The 22,127-nt window shown below is 42.6% G+C and overlaps 1 protein-coding gene across 8 annotated transcripts in view; it reads left to right on the forward strand.

Moving 5' to 3' along the window:
* Positions 1-22,127, forward strand: part of PHF8 (PHD finger protein 8) — a 118,292-nt gene that overhangs the window by 47,677 nt on the left and 48,488 nt on the right. For 4 of the 8 annotated variants that reach the window (XM_033202020.1, XM_033202021.1, XM_033202017.1 and 1 more), the window contains exons 11-19: positions 650-741; positions 5,114-5,203; positions 6,980-7,282; positions 8,043-8,146; positions 8,392-8,430; positions 12,764-12,942; positions 13,562-13,647; positions 15,080-15,213; positions 15,803-16,116. In XM_033202020.1, the coding sequence (XP_033057911.1) occupies positions 650-741; positions 5,114-5,203; positions 6,980-7,282; positions 8,043-8,146; positions 8,392-8,430; positions 12,764-12,942; positions 13,562-13,647; positions 15,080-15,213; positions 15,803-16,116 (1,341 nt within the window). The remainder of the gene's footprint in view (positions 1-649; positions 742-5,113; positions 5,204-6,979; positions 7,283-8,042; positions 8,147-8,391; positions 8,431-12,763; positions 12,943-13,561; positions 13,648-15,079; positions 15,214-15,802; positions 16,117-22,127) is intronic. The other 4 variants (XM_033202022.1, XM_033202019.1, XM_033202024.1 and 1 more) reach the window with 2 other exon arrangements.

Raw genomic sequence — 22,127 nt, forward strand, 5'->3', positions numbered from 1 at the left:
CGTGAGTACAGCCTCATAGCCAATACCTCATACTCTTGCTCTGCCACCTAGACTGTCACTTAAGTTTTCAATCAGATGTTGGATGACTAACTGTTCATTACTTATTCTAAACAGCTTGGTTCAGTAGAATATTATTTATAGCGCCTAAATCTGGCTGTTTGTAGTAGCCTCCTGACATAAGGCAGAACACAGCTAATCCATCTTGTACATTAATGGCCCTTCAAGTCTGTGTAGGTAGAACTCATAGTCCTCCTGAGTGTTCTCATTTTGAAACCCAACAGGCACAGTAATGTCATGGAAGGGGCACAAGCCTCAGATTCAAATACACATGGTTTTAGTCATGGCTCTAGCACTTACTAGGTGTGTGCCTTTGGTCTTGACTTTGCCTCTCTGAACCTCAATTTCCTGGGCTGTATAATGAAGATAATACCTTGCTTACAGGATAGGTATAAGGGTTAAATGAGATAACAGATATCACATTCCTAGCACTTAGTAGATACTCAGTAAACGAACACTATTGGAAGAACTGAGATCTGCAGTGGTGCTCAGAACCTTGAGCATTTTCTCTGGTTGTCTTAACAAAAGTCCCAAGTCCTTCACTTTCCTGCATGGCTTTGTTGACACTCTGCTTTCCTCTTTCCTCCTTTAGGTTTGCGAGAGAACAGGAGACACCCTGCCTCCTACCTGGTCCATGGTGGCAAAGCCTTGAACTTGGCCTTTAGAGCCTGGACAAGGAAAGAAGTAAATATGCATATTTCTCTACCTCCTCTGGAATTTTGCCCTTTGTAGGGACTGGATTTGGTAGATGTTTTGGAGAGACAGAAGAGTCCAGAGAAGCTTGTGGGCCCCTGGGTGTAGAGTGGAGGCCTGGGCTAGGATTCCTTAGATTACATTTTAAAATCTTCTTTCTGATGATAAAAAGTAATACAACATTACACTAGAGAATTAGAAAAATGAGGAAAAGCATAAAGAAGGAAAATTATTGCCTATAATTTTTACACTCAGCGGGAACTACTATTTAACACTTGCCTACATTTCCTTCTGGTCTTTTTTATGTGCATTTTAAAAACATAATTACTGTCACACTGTGTGGTTGACTCTTGAGCAATGTGGAGGTTGGGGCGCAGACCCTGCCCCCCCCATGCAATCAGAAATCCACATATAACTTTTGCCTCCCTAAAACCTTAACTGCTAACAACCTACTGTTGACCAGAAGCCTTACCAGTAACATAGTCAACACATATTTTGTATGTGTTACTTGTGTTATATACTGTATTACAATAAAGTAAGCTGAAAACGTATGTTTACTGTTGATAAAGTGGAAGTGGATCCTCATAAAGGGCTTTATCCTTGTCTTCACATGGAGTAGGCTGAGGAGGAAGAAAAAGGAGAGGGGTTGGTCTTGGCTGTCCCAGATGGCAGAGTCAGAAGAAAATCTGCATATAAATGGACCCATACATTTCAAACCCATGTTGTTTAAAGGTCAACTGTGTATCCAATTTTGTGTTTGAATCTATTGGTTTATCTTAATTTTCCTGTGTCACCAAAGTTCTCCAGAAACATTTGATAGTTATGTGATATTCTTTTGCAGGAATGTACCATCCTTGCCTAACTACTTGCTTTTTGCTGCTTCCTTTTTATTTATTTGAGGGAATCGTTTTTTTTTTTTTTGAGACGGAGTCTTGCTCTGTCGCCTGGGCTGGAGTGCAGTGGCCGGTTCTCAGCTCACTGCAAGCTCCGCCTCCCGGGTTTATGCCATTCTCCTGCCTCAGCCTCCCGTGTAGCTGGGACTACAGGCGCCCGCCACCTCGCCCGGCTAGTTTTTTTGTATTTTTTTTTTTTAGTAGAGACGGGGTTTCACCGTGTTAGCCAGGATGGTCTCGATCTCCTGACCTCGTGATCCACCCGTCTCGGCCTCCCAAAGTGCTGGGATTACAGGCTTGAGCCACCGCGCCCGGCCGAGGGAATAGTTTTAAAGAATCATTAAGTAAATGTCTGTTTTTGTCCCTCATTTCTTGATTGTTTCTTCAGGATAGATTCCTGGAAGAACGATTACTGAATCAATATATGGAAAAATGTAAGGCTCTTGATGCATACTGCCAAAGTGGGTTTTAGAAATGTGCGAGTGTCCATTTATCCAACTGAACACTAATCAACTATAAAAAAAAAAAAAAAAAAAGCTCTGTATGTACTGATTTGGAAGATCTCCAGAATTTGTTAAGTAAAGGTGCACAACCGTGTGTATAGTGTGCCACTTTATATGTAAAAATGGGGGAAATAAGAATTATCTTAGTATACACTTGCCTGATTATATGATCTGGGATGTAGAAACTAATGAAAATGGTTACCTGTGGGAGTGGGATGATGAGATTGATGGCAGGAACAGGGTGGGATTGATGGCAGGGACAAGGTAGGAATGAAGCTTTTCGTTATCATTTTATTTAATTAATTAATTTATTTATGAGACAGAGCCTCGCTCTGTTGCCCAGGCTGGAGTGCAGTGGCACGATCTCAGCTCACTGCAGCCTCTGCCTCCCGGGCTCAAGTGATTCTCGTGCCTCAGCCTCCTGAGTAGCTGGGATTACAGGCATGTGCCACCATGCCTGGCTAATTTTTGTATTTTTAATAGAGATGGGGTTTCACCATGTTGGCCAGGCTGGTCTCAAACTCCTGATCCATCCACCTCAGCCTCCCAAAGTGCTGGGATTACAGGCATGAGCCACCACAGCTGGCCTGCCTTTCTTTTCTAATGTAAGCCTTTAGCTGTTAATTTCCTTCTCAGCACCAATATTTGATTTTTGACCCATGTGAACGAATTAACTTTTCAGAATACTGAATTTAAAGAACACACCAAGAAATTAAGAAAAGAAGAAATGTCAACATGTAATCTTAGGCTTTAGATACTCCCTTTTCTGTGTATACTGTGACCAAAGGTCACTGCACTGCAGGCTTAACTTGTACAATCTCCTTAGTTCCTGTTGTCAACCTTCCCCTCAGATATTCTTGGATTTCATATTTTGAGCCTTCCCTTGCTCCCTGGGCTCACCTATACCTGGACCTTAGCCTGTGATTCTGGTTCTCCACACCTCTCAGGTGTGGCTACCTTGGGTTTCATCTCTGACCCCTCCCATGGAGTGAACTTTAGAGTGACTGTGTCCCAAAAACACCAAAGGGGGGTGGGTGTGGCCCAAGCACTCATGACTCAGGATGGACCCAGGGACCAAGGGATGGCCCCAAACAGAGTGATCAGTGGGAGCTGGAGTAGAGTAGAACATAGTTCTGAGACGCCCATGCTCATGGAAGGACTCTTGTGAAGTGCAGATGATTTGTAGGGGAGGAACCTGCTCCCTTACCTTTCCAGAGACCCTGGTCTGGGAAGGAGGAAGCCATAAGATTATCTAGCTGGGTCAGATGGTTTCTCAGCTCCCCACCTAGCCATGAAAATAAATTCCACCAGATAGATGAAAAGAGTTAAAGGAAAAAAGAATTAAACCATGAGAGACAAGGAAATGCTGAGGAATTTTCTATCAGCCCTCTGGATACAGAAATGAAGTGAAAAGTGGTAGAAGAAAGTCACAAAGGAAAACCTTGAGATCTACATAAAAATGTAAATCTTGGTACTCAAAAAGAGGGCAAACAAAAGAGACAACTAACAGGGATCGCTCTGGGTTGCTGTTGAGCTAGCTGTGGGCCGGTTGCTGCTCAGCACAGAGTTCCTTCCTCACAAGTGGAGAGGCTGGTTTGTCCCCACTGATCTCCCTGAGGTCCTTGACTTTTTTGAGAGTTGTGGCCCAAACCCACAACTTAGTTCCTTATACCTCTTGATACTGTCTTTTTTAGATAGATGTTTTACAAATATTTTCCCTCAGTCTGTGGCTTACAAAGTAGCAGAGGTGCTGAAACAGGTTTTTCAAAAAGAAGTTTTGCTTTTCAAGTTCAGTTGATCAACTTTTTTCTTTTCTGGTCCATGCTTATGTCCTATCTAAGAAATCTTTGCCTAACTGAAGGCCACAAAGAACTTCTCCTCTGTCTAAAGCAGGAGTTTACAGCCGGGGTACAGTGGCTCACGCCTGTAATCCAGCACTTCGGGAGGCCGAGGCGGGTGGATCACCCGAGGTCAGGAATTTGAGACCAGCCTGGCCAACATGGCGAAACCCATCTCTATTAAAAATACAAAAATTAGCTAGGCATGGTGGCACATGCCTGTAATCCCAGCTACTGGGGAGGCTGAGGCACAAGAATTGCTTGAACCTGGGAGGCGAAAGTTGCAGTGAGCCAAGACCACCATACCACTGAACTCTAGCCTGGGTGGCAGAGTAAGAAAAGACTCTTGTCTCAAAAAAATAGTGAGAAGTAAATAAAATATAGCAAGGGTTTCCAACCTTTTGGCTTCCCTGGGCCACATTGGAAGAAGAATTGTCTTGGGCCACACATAATAGCTGATGAGCTTAAAAAAAGAAAAAAAACACAAAAAATCTCATAGGCTGGGTGCAGTGGCTCGTGCCTGTAATCCCAGCACTTTGGAGGCCAAGGCGGGTGGATCGCCTGAGGTCAGGAGTTCAAGACCAGCCTGGCCAACATGGTGAAACCCCCGTATCTACTAAAAATAAAAAAAATTAGCTGGGTGTAGTGGTTCACTCCTGTAGTCCTAGCTACTGGGGAGGCTGAGGCAGGAGAATCGCTTGAACCCAGGAGGTGGGGCTTGCAGCGAGCCGAGATGGTGCCATTGCACTTCAGCCTGGGCAAGAGTAGCGAAACTCCATCTCAAAAAAAAAAAAAAAAAAAAGGTCTCATAATGTTTTAAGAAATTTTACTAATTTGTGTTGTCACATTCAAAGCCATCCTGGGCAGTGGGTTGGACAAGCATGGTCTAAAGGGTGTATAGTTTTAGGTTTTACATTTAGGTCTATGATCCATTTTACGTTTGTGTTTGTGTGTATGGTGCAAGATATGGATTGAGGTTCTTTTTCTTTTTTGCGTGTGGATATCCAATTGGTCCAGAATCATTTGTTGAAAAGACTACCCTTTCTCCATTGAATTGCCTTGGTATATTTGTCCAAAATCAGTTGTCTCTTTATGTGTGGGTTTATTCCTCATGCCTCTTGTTTGACAGGCTCTGCCAGACCATGAGGATGAGATCCCGGAGACAGTGCGAACCGTACAGCTCATTAAAGATCTGGCCAGGGAGATCCGCCTGGTGGAAGTAAGGAGCATGGGGCAGGGAAGAGAAGGCATTTGGAAAGGCCTTGAGGCTCAAGTGGCAGGTTAGGCCTCTGCAGTTAGCATGAGAGCCCAGGGGAAGGGTCGGGAAGACCCTACCAAAGACACAATTCATTTATTCAAATAATTATTACTGTGTTTCAAGTGTGCCGCACATTGGGCTAGGCTCTTGAAACACATAAATAGTGCCTGCCCACAAAGAACTCAGCCTAGTAGAGGACCCTGAGCAAAGTTAACCTCTTTGAGTTTCAGTTTCTTCATCTCTAAAATGGGGAATAATTGTACCTACTCAAGGATTGTTAAAAGGATTAGGTAAGGTAATGTGAGTTGAGCACAAAAATAGAGTGCTTGGCACACAGTAAGTGCACAATAAATTCTGATGGTGGGTCGTGGTGGTGGGTGGTGGTGGTAGTTGTAGTTGTTGTTATTATTAATATTTTGACTCAGTCTCTGCATTCTGCAAAATGACAGTTCTCTCGGGGTGAAGATGATTACAAAGCCATGTTTCAACAGGTGGCATATACCACGAGGCAGTAAGGTATAGTGGTAAGAGATTCAGAGAAACCTGGGTTCTGGTTCCTGCTCTGTCACTTGCAAGCCTTTCAGAGCCTCAGTTTCCTCATCTGTAAAGTGAGGATAACACTAACCTTTCAGAATTTTGTTAGGATCAAAAGCTAGTATATGTAGAGCCCCTCGCACAGTGCCTGGCAGAGTAAGTACTCAATAAATGTGAGCCATTGTTATTAGTAGACTTTATAGCAAAGAGAGAAGTTGGTGTGGGATGGTGAAGTAGCAGAGGCACCAGAGGAGAACTCCTTTAAGCTCAGAAGCTGTAAAGTTTTATTTAGTGCCCAGGATATATACATCCATGCTGAAGGGTGGTCAAAGTGAGCTGGGAAGTTGTGCTTCTAGCCTCGCTGCTTGCAGCATGTTTCACTGCCTACACCACAGCTTACAGTGTCCACCTCGTACCTCTCATTTTCCTCCACTCCCATCTGTCAAAATCATTCAGGATAGTTAAAAGGCCTACCTTTTCTCCAGCGCCTCCCACTTAAACCACAAAACTCTGGGCTGGTTGGAAGAGGACTTAGAGATAGAGTATATGTGGTCCATGGGCTTTCAAATTACTTAAAGCAATGGAATCCTTTTTTAAAAATGACATCTTAGGTGGAAGGCTAATATGCTGCTTTGAATAAGATGAAGGTGAGAGGCCTAGGGCTCCACTTGTTCTTTTTATTCGCCTTCTGCCTTCCCCCGATTCTCAGGGCTCCTCCCAAGAAGCTCAAAGTAGCCATAGAACATCTTCAGAAATCACCTTTCCAGTCTATCCTTTAATTTTACAGCTGAGCAAACAGTCTCAAATGGTCAGATAACTTTCCTGAGCTAGTTACAGAGCTAGCTAGTAGCAGAATTAGGACTAGAACCTCTCCTTCTCTCAAATCCTGTAGTCCTTAGAGTTTGAACTACACAGATTAGTACTTGATTATTTTCTGTTTCATGTCAGCTGCTTAGTGGAGTATTTTCTCTCCAATTTTGACAGTAGTGCTTTGCTCGTCTTCTTACTTGTCAATGGCTGGGTAAAGAAATGCCACCCAATAAATTCTTGATGACTCATGTAAAAGCTGGGGTGTGCATATGTGGAGCATCTGTAAGCCACTTCCATGGCAGTGCCACCAGTACCAGGAATAGACCTCTGCTCTTAGTGTTGAGAGAACCCTTGAGTAAGCTCTAACCCCCTCATGTACTAACACTCTTGTAGGACATCTTCCAACAGAACGTTGGGAAGACGAGCAATATCTTTGGGCTGCAGAGGATCTTCCCAGCCGGCTCCATTCCCCTAACCAGGCCAGCCCATTCCACTTCAGTGTCCATGTCCAGGCTGTCACTGCCCTCCAAAAATGGTTCAAAGAAGAAAGGCCTGAAGCCCAAGGAACTCTTCAAGAAGGCAGAGCGAAAGGGCAAGGAGAGTTCAGCCTTGGGGCCTGCTGGCCAGTTGAGCTATAATCTCATGGACACATACAATCATCAGGCACTGAAGACAGGCTCTTTCCAGAAAGCAAAGGTGGGTGCTGGCCCATGGGTTCAGCCCAACCCTTTTGGGTGTCCCTTGGAAGAGCAGGGTTTCAAAAAGCAGGCTATCCTGTCTGGCTGCCATGTCCCTTAGACCCCCTGGTGTTTGGCTACCAGTCCCACTCATTTAACAGGCATTTATTGAGACCTTTTCTATGCTGGGCACTGTGATAGGTGCTGTGGATGTGACTCTCAAGAGGCTGACAGGCGAGTGAGAAAGACAGGTATAAAAACAAATGAGTGCAATCAAGTATTGTGAATGCCACAATCAAGGGTGTGTGTGGGACCCTGAGATACAGAGGAGGGTTAATTCTCTCTGGGTAGGGAAGATTTTCAGGAGCTCTTTTCAGAAAACATAACACTTAGCTGAATTTTGAAATGCTGGGATGGGAATGAGATTTGAAACCATTGCGTGTGTCAGGTTGTAGTCTTGAGCAGATCCTTGAGAAAAGCCCTCCACCAGGGCTCCATCTTGCTTCACGATTGTGATTCTCTCCATGGGCATCTGAAGATGTGCCCCCTCTTTTTTAAGGGAACGTGGTTCACAAGATTGATAGGTGTCCCCTGAACCAACCACACATTTTCAAACTCCTGCTCTTGTGATCAGTGGGGGTGTGGGGGGACAGTATAGCAGAAGGCCTTGGCTCAGGTGGTTTGACAGTGAACTGAACCACTGAAACCAGAGGGAACTTGCCATCGTGATTCCCATGGGAGTCCCAGACAGGTGACAACTCAGCTTCCTACTTCTGCAGTTCAACATCACTGGTGCCTGCTTGAATGACTCAGATGATGACTCACCAGACTTGGACCTTGATGGAAATGAGAGCCCATTGGCCCTATTGATGTCTAACGGCAGGTGAGGTGGGAAGGAGGAGCACAGAGGTACTGGGACTGTCAGTGGTAATATGCCACTGAGACAGGGCATGGAATTGGAATCTAGGGGTTGGGACATGGGTAGGAGGGACTGTACTTAGGGTAATACTTAGATAATATAATGTATCATTGCTTAGTTCAGAGAACCACGGTGTGGTGTTGGAGGTGGGTAGAGGGAGAGGTCTGAAATCGAATTGGCAATCCTGAGAAAGATTTTATCGGTTCTAGAAGCTTCAGCAAGTCATTGGGAGAGAACCACTGGCAGCAGTAAGTATAGCATACTTACTAAAAGCATTAGTTTTTTCTGTACCTTTTGACTTAAGATTAGATTTTTAGGAATTTAGTTTATAGAAATCCTTGCACACAAGTGTGTAATGATAAATGTTCAGTGTTCACTGCACCATTGTAATAGTAATTGGAAACATCCAAATGTTGATCAGTAAGGGCTGGATAAATGATGGTACATCTATAGAATGGAATATCATGTAGCCGTTACAAAGAATGAGACAGTTAAATATTGACACAGAAAGATGTTTAAGGTGTATTTTTAAAATCAGGTTACAGAATAATAGGAATAGTTCCATTTTACTTTTAAAAGGGCATGTATGCACATGTGTATATGTATGCACATATGGAAAAGCCATATATAGACTTTTGTATTTTTTGAAGAGGGAGGTTTAAAAATGGAATATACAAGCGTTAGAAATAAAAACAATGTGAAAGAGCACACAGTGAAAAATCTCACACCCATCTCTCTTTCCCTGTTTACCTTCCCATGGACAACCAATGTCAGTGGTTTCCTTCCAGAGATATGTATGTATATTTAGGCAAATAAATAGTGTGTGTGATATATATATATGTAAATACATTTTTAAAAAAATAGAGATGGGGTCTCTGTTATTGCCCAGGCTGAGCTCTAACTCCTAGACTCAGGTGATCTTCCCACTTTGGCCTCCAAAGTGCTGGGATTACAGGTGTGAGCCACCTTGCCTGACCTAGTTACATATTTTATACTTGTTACACCAATTTTTTTTTTTTTTTTGGAGACAAGAGTCTTGCTCTGTTACCCAGGCTGGAGTGCAGTGGTGTGATCTCGGCTCACTGCAACCTCTGCCCCCTCGGTTCAAGTGATTCTCATGTCTCAGCCTCCCAAATAGTTGGGACTTCAGGTGCATGCTACCACGCCCAGCTAATTTTTGTATTTTTAGTAGAGACAGAGTTTCCGCATGTTGGCCAAGCTGGTCTCAAACTCCTGGCCTTGAGTGATCTGCCCGCCTCAGTCTCCCAAAGTGCTGGGATTACAGGCATGAGCCAATGTGCCCGGCCTTGTTATACCAAGTTTTTAACAGTGGTTATCCCTGGAAAGTACAAAAGGGAAGGTAAGAGCAAATTTTCACTTGAGTAGCATTTGAATTTTGTACAATGAGCACATATTTACTTTTCTTTAAATATTTAAGTATTTACTCTTCTTTAAATAATTTTAAAAGAACAAGTTCTAAAAGAATAAAATAAAAGCTGTTTACAACAAAATTATGGACTTGGGAATCAGGCAATCCAAGGTTTAAATCCCACCTGTGACACATATTCACTGTTCTACTTTGGCAAACTAATTAACCTATCTGAGCTTCAGTGTCCTCATTATATGTATTCTATAGTTAAAACTTACCTTAGGGTTGTTGGAGGATTAAATGAGATAATATATGTAGAATGTTAACCACAGGGCCTGCCATATAATTAATACTTAATAAATGGTAGTTCTTATAAATATGATGATGTAGAGACAAAAGAATTCTCCATGAAGATGGTGATAGCGATGATGTGGCCATGACCAGAATCTAAGAAGATTGTCAGAAACCCTGAAATACATAGAGGCAGGGAAAGCCAGTAAGGGCTATTTTCTAGATACTCAGAACACTAGACAGCAGCAGTCAAGAGCCAGGTGCAGAGTATCAACAATGTAGGAACACAAACAACAAAGGTGCCTTAATAGCTGCCTTCTAGGAAAAGGTTACCTTCAGGTCCATCTGGGCCCACCTGGGTAGAAAATAAGGGAAAAAGGAATGAGAGTAGGGCAGATTCTGAAAGCAACAGAGCTATTCTTGGGGTTTGAGAATCCAGTTACTAAAGTGTAAGATTAGAGAGACTGTTGAATATTGCCTTTGTCCAGAACTCATGATAGGTCTCCTGGACAGGAGAAAATTCAGTCCTAGGAGTCCAGCCTATAATGGCTATTGAAGGTACAATAAGACATTTCCTGCCCCTGCCTCACCCCCAGCAGTCCTCCTTGTGCTGCTGCCTATTACCCGCTGCAGCGTCAGAAGCTGTTAAGTGAACCCAGATAGTCAAAGTATAGAAATATTTACAGATGATGTGATGCTATGTCTGGGCTTCTCTCCAAACTTTGTGTTTTGCAGAGAGTGAGGTGTAGATGAAACAAGACTGGCTGTGTTGATAATTGCTGAAACTTAGCTGAGTGATATGTACATGAGAATTAATTATACTTTTATATTTTTGTGCATGTTTGAAAATTTTATTTAAAAATTTTAAAAAAATTGTTAGAGACAGGGTCTTGCTGTATTGCTCAGGCTCGAGCAGTTCTCTCGCCTCAGCCTCCTGAGTTAGCCTATACTACAGACATGCACTACCACATCCTAGCTGAAAATTTTAATTATTGGAAGTTAATAAAAGACCAGGGCATACGTAGCTGTCATTTATTGAGCATCTCCTCTGTGTCAAAGTCTGTCTTAGCTGTTTATATACACTATTTTATTTAATCCTCACAACAACCCCAAAAGTAAGTAGTAGTGTCCCCATTTTACTAATGTGAAAATTGAGAGAGAACCTTATAATATTAGCTACATGGAGCAGTTGCCATGGATCAAGCTCTGTATGAGCTCATTTAATCCTTAACCCTCTGAGGTAGAAAATAGGTCAGTTAAATGACAGCCAATTCACTGAAAGTCAATTTAACCAAATTACTAGTTGCTGAATGTATCAGTGTACTGATTTGCCAAAAACATGTTTCTTTTTAACTGTTTATGAGGTTTTTTTCCAGCAGTTCGTATTGGTTAATATCGTCTATGTGTAACAGGATTATCTAAGCCACTTTTGAGTTCTGGACAAAGGCAATGCTCATTTCAACCAGCAATCATGAGTTTCTTCACTTACTGGCCAACATTTGTTTTTTTTTTTTTTCTTTTTGACTGTAGCCATTCTGGTGGATGTAAAGTGTAAACCCATTGTATGTGTTTTTTTTTTTTTTTTTTTTTTTTAATAAAAATTGTGGCCCAGTACAGTGGCTCACACCTGTAATCCCAACACTTTGGGAGGCCAAGGTGGGCGGATCACTTGTTAGGAGTTTGAGACCAGCCTGGCCAACATGACGAAACCCTTGTCTGTACTAAAATTACAAAAATTAGCCAGACATGGTGGTGGGCGCCTATAATCCCAGCTACTTGGGAGGCTGAGACAGGAGAACTGCTTGAACCTAGGAGGCGGGAGGTTGCAGTGAGCCGAGATCATGCCACTACTCCAGCCTAGGCAACAGAGCAAGACTCCATCTCAAAAAGGAAAAAAAAAAAAGCAAATAAAAATTAAAATTGTCTATATTTAAGGTATACAATGTGATACTTGATAAAGTCTATACTGTGAAATGATTATGCCAGTAAAGCTAGTTAACATATGCATCACTTCACATACTTACCGTGTGTTTGTGGTGAGAACACACAGGTCTACTCTCCTATGAAATTTCAAGTATCAATGCAGTTTTGTTTTTTGTTTTTTGTTTTTTGAGATGGAGTCTTGCCGAGGCAAGAGAATTACTTGAACCAGGAGGCAGAGGTTGCCGTGAGCTGAGATCACGCCATTGAACTCCAGCCTGGGCGACAGAGCAAGACTCTGTCTCAAAAAAAAAAAAAAAATTCTGGATACAAATCCTTGCCAGATAAACGATTTCCAAATATTTTCTCTCAGTCTGTGGCTTTTATTTTATTTTCTTAATGGTTTCTTTTGAAATACAAAATTTTTAATTTTACTTAACCCCAGGTTATAATGATATTTTTCTGTGTTTTACTCTAGTTTTATAGTTTTAGGTTTTACATTTAGATCTATGATGCATTTTACATTAATTTTTGTATATGATGTGAGGTAAGGGTCCACATGTATTTCTTTGTATCCGTTTTTCTCAGCAACTTTTACTGAAAAAACCATCCTTTCCCCCACTGAGCTGCTTTAGCACCTTTTGTCAAAAATCATTTGATCATAAATTTAAGGGTTTATTCGGAACTCAAAGTTCTTTTCCACTGATCTGTATGTCTGTCTGTATGCTGATATCACATTGCCTTGATTACCATAGCTTTAGAGTAAATTTTGGGATTGAACAGTGTAAGTCCTCCAGTATTGTTCTTTTTCAAAATTATTTTGTCTGTGTTAGGTCCTTTATATGTCCAAGTATGTTTTACTATCAACTTTTTATTTAAAAAGCTGGCTGGATTTTGATAGGGATTGTATTGAATCCGTAGGTCAATGTAGAGAGAATTGCTGTCTTGCTAGCGACTAACAATATTGCTAGTGACTGTTTTTATGTTCTCCTTCCCTTCAGTACGAAAAGGGTGAAGTGCTTATCCAAATCTCGGCGAACCAAAATAGCAAAGAAGGTAGACAAGGCTAGACTGGTGGCAGAACAGGTGATAGAAGATGAATTTGACTTGGATTCAGATGATGAGCTGCAGATTGACGAGAGATTGGGAAAGGAGAAGGCGACCCTGATAATAAGACCAAGTGTGTGTCTGTTCTTTCTTTTTCCTCCCCTACCCATCTTTTGTTTGTTTGTTTGTTTGTTTGTTTGTTTTGAGACGGAGTTTCGCTCTTGTTGCCCAGGCTGGAGTGCAATGGTGCAATCTTGGCTCACTATAACATCCGCCTCCTGGGTTCAAGTGATTCTCGTGCCTCAGCCTCCTGAGTAGCTGGGATTACAGGCATGTGCCACCATGCCTGGCTAATTTTGTATTTTTAGTAGAGATGGGATTTCACTATGTCGATCAGGCTGGTCTGGAACTCCTGACCTCAGGTGATCCACCCACCTCAGCCTCCCAGAGTGCTGGGATTACAGGTGCAAGGCACCACGCCCAGCCCTTGCCCGTTTTATATTTGTTTTTGGCCCTCTTAATAGACTTAAGACCTTAGGCCTGAGCTTGTTGACATTCTGCTATACTATGTTCTGTAGGCCTTCATTGTTTCCTTTGTTCTAAAGATTTATTTATCACCTGATCCCTAACCTCTCTAAATTAGTCATCTGTGGTCATTACTTCCAAGAAAATTAGTCTTATTTTTTTCTTCTGGGTATTTGGCTTAAATGCTAATCATAGCTTCATAATAAGTGCATTCCATTGTTTTCTAGAATTTCCCCGGAAATTGCCCCGTGCGAAGCCTTGCTCTGACCCCAACCGAGTTCGTGAACCAGGAGAAGTTGAGTTTGACATTGAGGTAGGATTCTGCCCTGGATCTAGTCTTCTGCTCATTCTGGTGATAGAGACAGACGACAGATTGTCATTCTAGTTGGGGGATATGCAGGGAGGAAGACATCCTATGCATTCATTCCTGAATAATTTATTATTATTATTTTTTTTTGAGACAGAGTCTCTTCACTCTGTTGCCCAGGCTGGGATACAATGGTATGATCATGGTTCACAGCAGTCTTGACTTCCGAGGCCAGCTCAGCCTCCCTAGTAGCTGGGACCACAGGCTCACACCACCGACGTAGCTAATTCTTTTCAATTTTTTTTTGTAGAGATAGGTCTTGCTGTGTTGCCCAGGCTGGTCTTAAACTCCTGGCCTCATGTGATCTTTTGCCTTGACCTCCCAAAGTGCTGGAATCACAGGGTGAGCCACTGCAGTGAAATATTTATTAAGTGAAAGAGTGTGTGCGAAGTGCTGCTGAGCATGTAAATGGTAGATTTCAATTTAGTTGAAATACCTTAAACATCCTTTAATACAGAGTAGAATAAGTCAGTGTGGGCCGGGCACGGTGGCTCACGCCTGTAATCCCAGTACTTTGGGAGGCTGTGGTGGGCATATCATGAGGTCAAGAGATTGAGACCATCCTGGCCAACATGGTGAAACCCCGTCTCTGCTAAAAAATTAGCTGGGCGTGGTGGCACACCCCTGTAGTCTCAGCTACTTGGGAGGCTGAGGCAGAAGAATCGCTTGAACCCAGGAGGCAGAGGTTGCAGTGAGCCGAGATCGTGCCACTGCACTCCAGCCTGAAGACAGAATGAGACTCCGTCTCAAAAAAATAAAAAAATAAAAAATCAGCCAGGCACGGTGGCTCATGCCTGTAATTCCAGCACTTTGGGAGGCCGAGGCAGGTGGATCACGAGGTCAGGAGATCGAGACCATCCTGGCTAGCACGATGAAACCCCGTCTCTACTAAAAATACAAAAAAAACAAAATTAGCCGGGCATGGTGGTGGACGCCTGTAGTCCCAGCTACTCGGGAGGCTGAGGCAGGAGAATGATGTGAACCCGGGAGGTGGAGCTTGCAGTGAGTCGAGATCGCGCCACTGCACTCCAGCCTGGGCGACAGAGCAAGACTCTGTCTCAGAAAAAAAAAAAAAAGTAATAAAAACTTAAGTGATGTAGCAGAAAGAGTATGTGATAAGGAGTATGTGATGTGACCTTACACAAATTATTTAACTTCCCTGAGCCTTAGTTTTCTTATCTGTTTAAAATGGGAGTATACTACCTACCTCACAGAGATGCCTTGGAAATTAAGATAAAAAATGAATATTCTGCTTAATACTTGGTCTATATGTGGTGCTCAGAAGATATTAATATCAGGAGTCAGATCATCACCCCTATATTGGGGCCTTACCAGACCAATCCTGGGCAGCTGAGGTGATACACTCTCTCTCCAACAGGAGGACTATACAACAGATGAGGACATGGTGGAAGGGGTTGAAGGCAAGCTTGGGAATGGTAGTGGCGCTGGTGGCATTCTTGATCTGCTCAAGGCCAGCAGGCAGGTGGGGGGACCTGACTATGCTGCCCTCACGTGAGTACTGGCTTTTATCTCCCCTTTCCAGGCTATCAGACAGCAATCCCCGCTCCCGCCCAAGGTGCCAGGTCAGCCAATCAGTAGATGTTTATAGAGCCATTTAAAGGGACAAAGAATTATCCAGGGCATTTGGGTGAAAGAATAAAGTAGGCATGAAACCTGTCCTAAGGAACTTAAGATCTGATGGCAATAAGATGTATAGACTTCAAGAGGAATCAATTTTGGGCACTTAGAAAGTTGGGAAGAGGGGCTGGAAGAGTCATGCAAGGAGAATTGTTACAAAAACAATGAAAGGAAAGAATGCAGCGTGTATAAACAGGGAGGGAGGTGTGCCCCTTTTTTGCCACCTTGCCTGCTGTCTGTGGAAAGACTTAAGGCAACAAGGACTGGCTTTTCATGAAAACAATCTGTGATACTGTCTTGATCCTTAAGCTTAATTCCAAATTTTTCACTTAGGATGATTCTCCCCTTTTTCCTCCCACCTTGATCCTCATAGCTGTGTCCCTCCTCCCTCAGTATTCTGATGACCGGTTTACTCTGACAGCTAAAAAAAACTGCCTCATTATTTCTCCTCTGTCCCTTGCAGTGAGGCCCCAGCTTCTCCCAGCACTCAGGAGGCCATCCAGGGCATGCTGTGCATGGCCAACCTGCAGTCCTCATCGTCCTCGCCGGCTACCTCCAGCCTGCAGGCCTGGTGGACCGGAGGGCAGGATCGAAGCAGTGGGAGCTCCAGCAGTGGGCTGGGCACAGTGTCTAACAGTCCTGCTTCCCAGCGCACCCCAGGGAAGCGGCCCATCAAGCGGCCAGCATACTGGAGAACCGAGAGCGAGGAGGAGGAGGAGAACGCCAGTCTGGATGAACAGGAGAGCTTGGGAGCGTGCTTCAAGGATGCAGAGTATAGTAAGGGCAGCTAAGCACATGGGTTCAGGCTAGAAGGGGTCTCCTCAGTCCCAGTCTCCATCCTTGGCCCAATAGAGGACAGTTTGTAGTGAGCAAAGTCCTGGTCTTAAGCCTGATACTTAAGTTTCTCTAAGCCATATTTTCCTAATTTGTAAAATGGGAATATCTCACAGGTTAATGTTAAGAATTTGAGATTATGCTTACACAGATCATCTGGCACAGTTTCTTGTTCATGGGAAGCCTTCAAAAATGGTAGTTACAATTTGCTCTCGTCTGTTTTACTAATGTCCAACCTTTACTGCTGGTGACTCTTTTTTTCTCTTCCCTGTTTGACTGCCATCATCTGTGTCATTAGTGTCCTGTGTTGGCCAGTTTGTCCCTTTTGCAAAGATACATAATGACCTTTCAGTGGGCTTTTTACATTTAAGAGATGACTCCTTTTTTTAATCCAAGATTTTATTGAGTACCACAAGGTATAAGGCACTCTTGTATAATACAGGTGACTGTATAATGTAAGTGCTTTTTGTTTTATTTTGTTTTTTGAGACAGAATCTCCCTCATTAGCCCAGGGTGGAGTGCAGTGATGCCATCTCAGCTCACTGCCACTTCCGCCTCCCGGGTTCAAGCAATTCTCGTGCCTCAGCCTCCCGAGTAGCTGGGATTACAGGTGTGCACCATCACATCACGCCTGGCTAATTTTTGTATTTTTACTAGAGACAAGGTTTTGTCATGTTGGCTAGGGTGATCTCGAACTTCTGGCCTCAAGTGATCTGCCCGCCTGCCTTGGCGTCCCAAAGTGCTGGGATTATAGGCATGAGCCATCACTCCCGGCCATTGTTTTAATATTTCAAAAGTTATACAAATATGTTTAACGCTTGCTGACCAAAATTGAAGACAGAGAAAGCAGAAATTCTTTTTGACTAACAGTCTTTCCTCTCTGAGCCCAAAGACAACCTTTGTCATCATTTTCACGTATACCTTTTATTTTGTTGTGTTTACATTCTTATGTAGACAGAATATAGTTCTATTTAGTCTGTGTGGTTCTGCAACTTGCTTATTTTCTTTCAATGTCAGTACAGAGATATACTTTATCAATACATAGAGATCTATCTGCTGCATAGTGTTCTGTAATATAGAAATATATGTTTAATCATTCCCTACTGATGACATTTAAGTTGTTTCTAAGGTTTTACTTTTACTAACAACACTGCAATGAAATTTCTTACAATAACCTTTTGTGCCTATGTGCCAGTTAATATTTTTCTAGGGGGGATAGACCTGTTGAGTTGAAGGGTATGTAGAAGACAAATGTTAATAAATAGTGCCAAATTTGCCTCCTAAAGGGCCAGTATATGAAACATACCTGTTTGCCCATAGCCTTACCAGCAGTGGATACTATCAGCCTTTTAATTTTGCCAATCCTATGGCAAAAGATGGTGTCTGTCTGTTTTATGTGTTGATTGACTCTTTATTCCTTTTCTGTGAATTTTCCATTCAGTCTTTCACCCATTTTTCTATTGGGATGTTTTGTTTTTTCTTATTGATTTGTAAGAGTTCTTTATATATTCTAGATGTGTTGGAGTATTTTTTGTATATTCTGGATATATTGAAAAATACTTCCTTTTAGGTTGTGTTTAATTTTATTATGTCTTTCCAGCATGTATGATTTTGATTTTTACATTGTCATCTTTATCAATTTTTTTTTTTTTTTTTAAGACAGTCTCACTCTGTCACCCAGGCTGAAGTGCAGTGGCACAATCATGGCTCATTGCAGCCTCGACCTCTGCAATCCCATCTCAACCTCCTGGTAGATGGGACCATAGGTGCATGCCACCACACCCAGCTTATTTTTGTACAGATGGGTTTTCGCCATGTTGCCCAGGCTGGTCTCTCAAACTCCTGGGCTCAAGTGATCCTCCTGCCTTGGTCTCCCAAAGTGCTGGGATTATAGGCGTGAGCCACTGCATCCAGCCATGTTTATCAGTTTTTTATAGTTTTTTGTATTTTATGTGTTTTTTTTTTTTTTTTTTTTGAGACGGAGTCTCGCTCTGTCGCCCGGACGGGAGTGCAGTGGCCGGATCTCAGCTCACTGCAAGCTCTGCCTCCCGGGTTTACGCCATTCTCCTGCCTCAGCCTCCCGAGTAGCTGGGACTACAGGCGCCCACCAGCTCGCCTGGCTAGTTTTTTTGTATTTTTTAGTAAGACGGGGTTCACGTGTTAGCCAGGATGGTCCCGATCTCCTGACCTCGTGATCCACCCGTCTCGGCCTCCCAAAGTGCTGGGATTACAGGCTTGAGCCACCGGCCCGGCCTATTTTATGTTTTGATTAAGAAAGCCTTCTTATATTTTCCCCTAAAACTTACGTAGGAGTTAAAATTTTTGCTGTTTATCTGGAATTAAGTTTCTGTGAATTGTGGGAGGTTAGAATCTAACTTTACTTTTTTCCACATTAGTAGTCATTTCCCCCAACACCGTTTATTGACTAGTTCATCATTATCCCCCTGAGTTGAAGTTCTACCTTTGTCACAAACTGAATTCCCAATATATGGGGATTTGTTTTCCACTCTAGTCCAAGTTCTGTGCCTTAACAGCTATATGACCTTGGCCAGGCTAGTTAACCTCTCTATGCCTCTCTGTGGTAGTCATGCCTACCTCATATGTTGTTGTGAGAGTTAAATAAATATACAGAAAGCACTTAAAACACTGCCCAGGCCGGGCATGGTGGCTCAAGTCTGTAATCCCAGCACTTTGGGAGGTCGAGACAGGCAGATCACAAGGTCAGGAGATCGAGACCATCCTGGCTAACACGATGAAACTCTGTCTCTACTAGAAATACAAAAAACTAGCCAGGTGAAGTGGCGGGCGCCTGTAGTCCCAGCTACTCGGGAGGCTGAGGCAGGAGAATGGCATAAACCCGGGAGGCGGAGCTTGCAGTGAGCTGGGATCCGGCCACTGCACTCCAGCCTGGGCGACAGAGTGAGACTCCGTCTCAAAAAAAAAAAAAAAAAACACATTGCCCAGCACATATAAGTAACTACTATGTATTAGATACTATTAATATTATTCTGTTCCTAAAATCAACTTGTCAAAACAAATTTTTATTTTACCAAACGATGCTAAGAAAGAAAATGAAAATCAACTTGTCTATTCCTGTGACAATAACATGTAGGTTAGTTACCACAGACTTTGTTTCTGTAGAGCACATCCCCTCTACAGACCTTGCTGTGAACCTGAGGAGACCACAGATGCTCACTAAGACTCTCATCTTTGAGCTAAGCTTTGATTTGTTTTAGGGACGTGCCAGGTTCCCCTGGCCACCCACTCTACCGTGAGCAGTAAAATCACATTGACCTGCAGCTAAGACATCTGGACTTGATTTAACCACTCCTCTTAGAACAGCTCACTCAGCCTCTCCTCCCTCCTTCCCCTCACTGCTTTGCCCAGCAACCTTGGAAAGGCAGCTTACCAAGGAGAGACCTCCCTACTTGTTCTTATTTTTCCAGAATTTTGAGGCTGCTGTTGAGCTTTTTCTATTCCAGATGAATTTTAGAATCGGCTTTTCAAAGGATTGCATGATGTTTGTGGATTAATTTATGGAGACATATCTTTCATCAGAGGCCTTTCGGCTATACTGGGATTTGTACATTCCTGAATATAACCTCGTGTCCTGAAAATTTGTGCACTAAAAACAGTAAGGCATGCAAAAAGAGATTAGGGCCACAGCCCTCAAAATCTATGTGACTTTGAAGCCAAAATGCAAACTCAAATAATAGCAGTCCTAAGTTAGAGCCCAGTGGCATTCATACCTGGCATTATAGTCAGTGGCTTCTCTATGGCCTTAAGCTCTGGACTCAGACTTCCTCTTTCCAAATCTGGATTTTTGAGGGCATTTGGTTAAATAGATAGTAGCTTCATCAAAAAATCTGATCCAGGGCCTAGTCCCTATCAATCTTTTTTGACAAAACAAAAAAACCCAGGGGGAAATGTCTTTGCAACTTCATCTGCTCGGTCAGATAGCCTATCCCATCAGAACTAAATTTTGTAGAAAATAGTCACCATTTACTTTTTCTCTGATAGGCAAACTTACGTGATTTTTAGTTTTTGTCTGTACGTCGTCTTATGTTGCTAAGGCTTTCTCTGTAGTTGTGAAAAAGCCTACCACTGATTGGTTGTAAACAACTACGGAAAATTGTTTTGGAACTGGTACAACTTCTGAACAGCTTTGAAATCATTGTTTTGTCTCTCTTTTTTTTTTTCTTCTTTTTTTTTGAGACCGAGTCTCACTTTGTCGCCCAGGCTGGAGTGAAGTGGTGTGATCTGGGCTCACTGCAACCTCTGTCTTCCTGGTTCAAACAGGTCTCCTGCCTTGGCCTCCCAAGTAGCTGGGATTACAGGCACACGCCACCACGTCTGGCTAATTTTTTGTATTTTTAGTAGAGACAGGGTTTCACCACGTTGGCCAGGCTGGTCTCGAACTCCTGACCTCAAGTGATCCACCTGCCTCAGCCTTCCAAAGTGCTGGAATTACAGGCGTGAGCCACCAGGCCCAGCCAGACATCTTTCTCTTATTTACCTTTTGGGTATGAGCAGCAGCCATCTTACGTTTCTGTCTTCAAATGTGGTCTGTCTCTATTTATTCATGTCTTCTTGTATGTATCTCTTCTTTGGTCTATTTCTTCTTCAGTTTAGGAATTTTATTTTGGTTCATAAAAGTGGCATCTTTTTATGTATTACATTTTCTAATTGGCTGTTGCTAATAAGGAGGAAAATAGTTGATTCTTTCCCATATCAATCCTGTGTTGGACTACCTTATTATACTGTTATTAGTTCTATTTGTTTTCAGTTCATTGTCTTGATTTCTTGAGGTAGATGATCTGTGTGTCCTGTATTAGTTTGATAGGGCTGCCATAACAAAATATCACAGACTGGGTGGCTTAAACAACAGAAAGTTATTTCCTTACACTACTGGCAGCTGAAAGTTGAAAATCAAGGTGCCGGCAGAGTTGGTTTCTCCTGAGGTCTCTCTGCTTGGCTTGCAGATGGCCTTCCTCTTGCTGCCTCTTCCTGTGGTTGTACCTCTGTGCATACACACCAATGGTGTCTCTCTGTGTGTCCTAATCACCACCTCTTATAAGATCACCAGTCAGATTGGTTTAGGGCCTACCCTAATGGTCTTTTTTTTAACTTAATTACCTCTTTAAAGGCCCTATCTCTAAATAGTTACATTCTGAATACTAGGGGTAGGTCTTCACCATATGAATTTCTGGGGGCACCGTTCGGCCCATAATATCTTCCTCCTTTCCAGTATTCATACCTCTAACTTCCAGTTCTATTACAGTGTTGAGTCATAGTGGTGATGGGGACATCCTTGTGCTGTTTTCAGACTTTAAAGGGAATACTGCCAGTCTTTCTCCACTCAATATGTAGGTCTCTGATAGACTACTCTCATAGAGTTCGGGGGAGTCTCTAGCTATTTATTTACGCATTTAGACACAGTCTCGCTCTGTCACCCAGGCTGGAGTGCAGTAGCACAATTTCGGCTCACCGTAGCCTCCCTCCTGAGCTCAAGTGATCCTCCCACCTCAGCTTCCTGAGTAGCTGGGACTACAGGCAACGCCACCACCCGGGTAATTTTGGTTGTTTTTGTGAAAAACAGTGTTTTGCAGTTACCCAGGCTAGTTTATTTTAATAGGCTTTTGTTTGTTTTAAAATTAAGATCATACTAGGTTTTATCAAAAATGTTGGCTATTTGGACATAAATACATGTTTTCTGTTAATTGATACAGTGACATTATAGAATTACTCATTTTGAATCGTACTGTAATGAGATAGCTGTACTGGTCAGGGTTTAACAGTAGTTCGTCTAGTATTTGATTGTAGCATTTCAAAACTAGTTTTTGACTTTATTGATCATCTTAGGTTTGGTATTATGCTATTTTTATAAAATTTCTGTATTCAACATCTAGTGAAGCTCTGTTGATGTATTCTTTTTTTTTATTTATTTTTTATTA

Source organism: Trachypithecus francoisi, unplaced genomic scaffold (assembly GCF_009764315.1).
Source record: "Trachypithecus francoisi isolate TF-2019V2 unplaced genomic scaffold, Tfra_2.0 Lachesis_group6, whole genome shotgun sequence".
Taxonomy (NCBI): Eukaryota; Metazoa; Chordata; class Mammalia; order Primates; family Cercopithecidae; genus Trachypithecus; species Trachypithecus francoisi.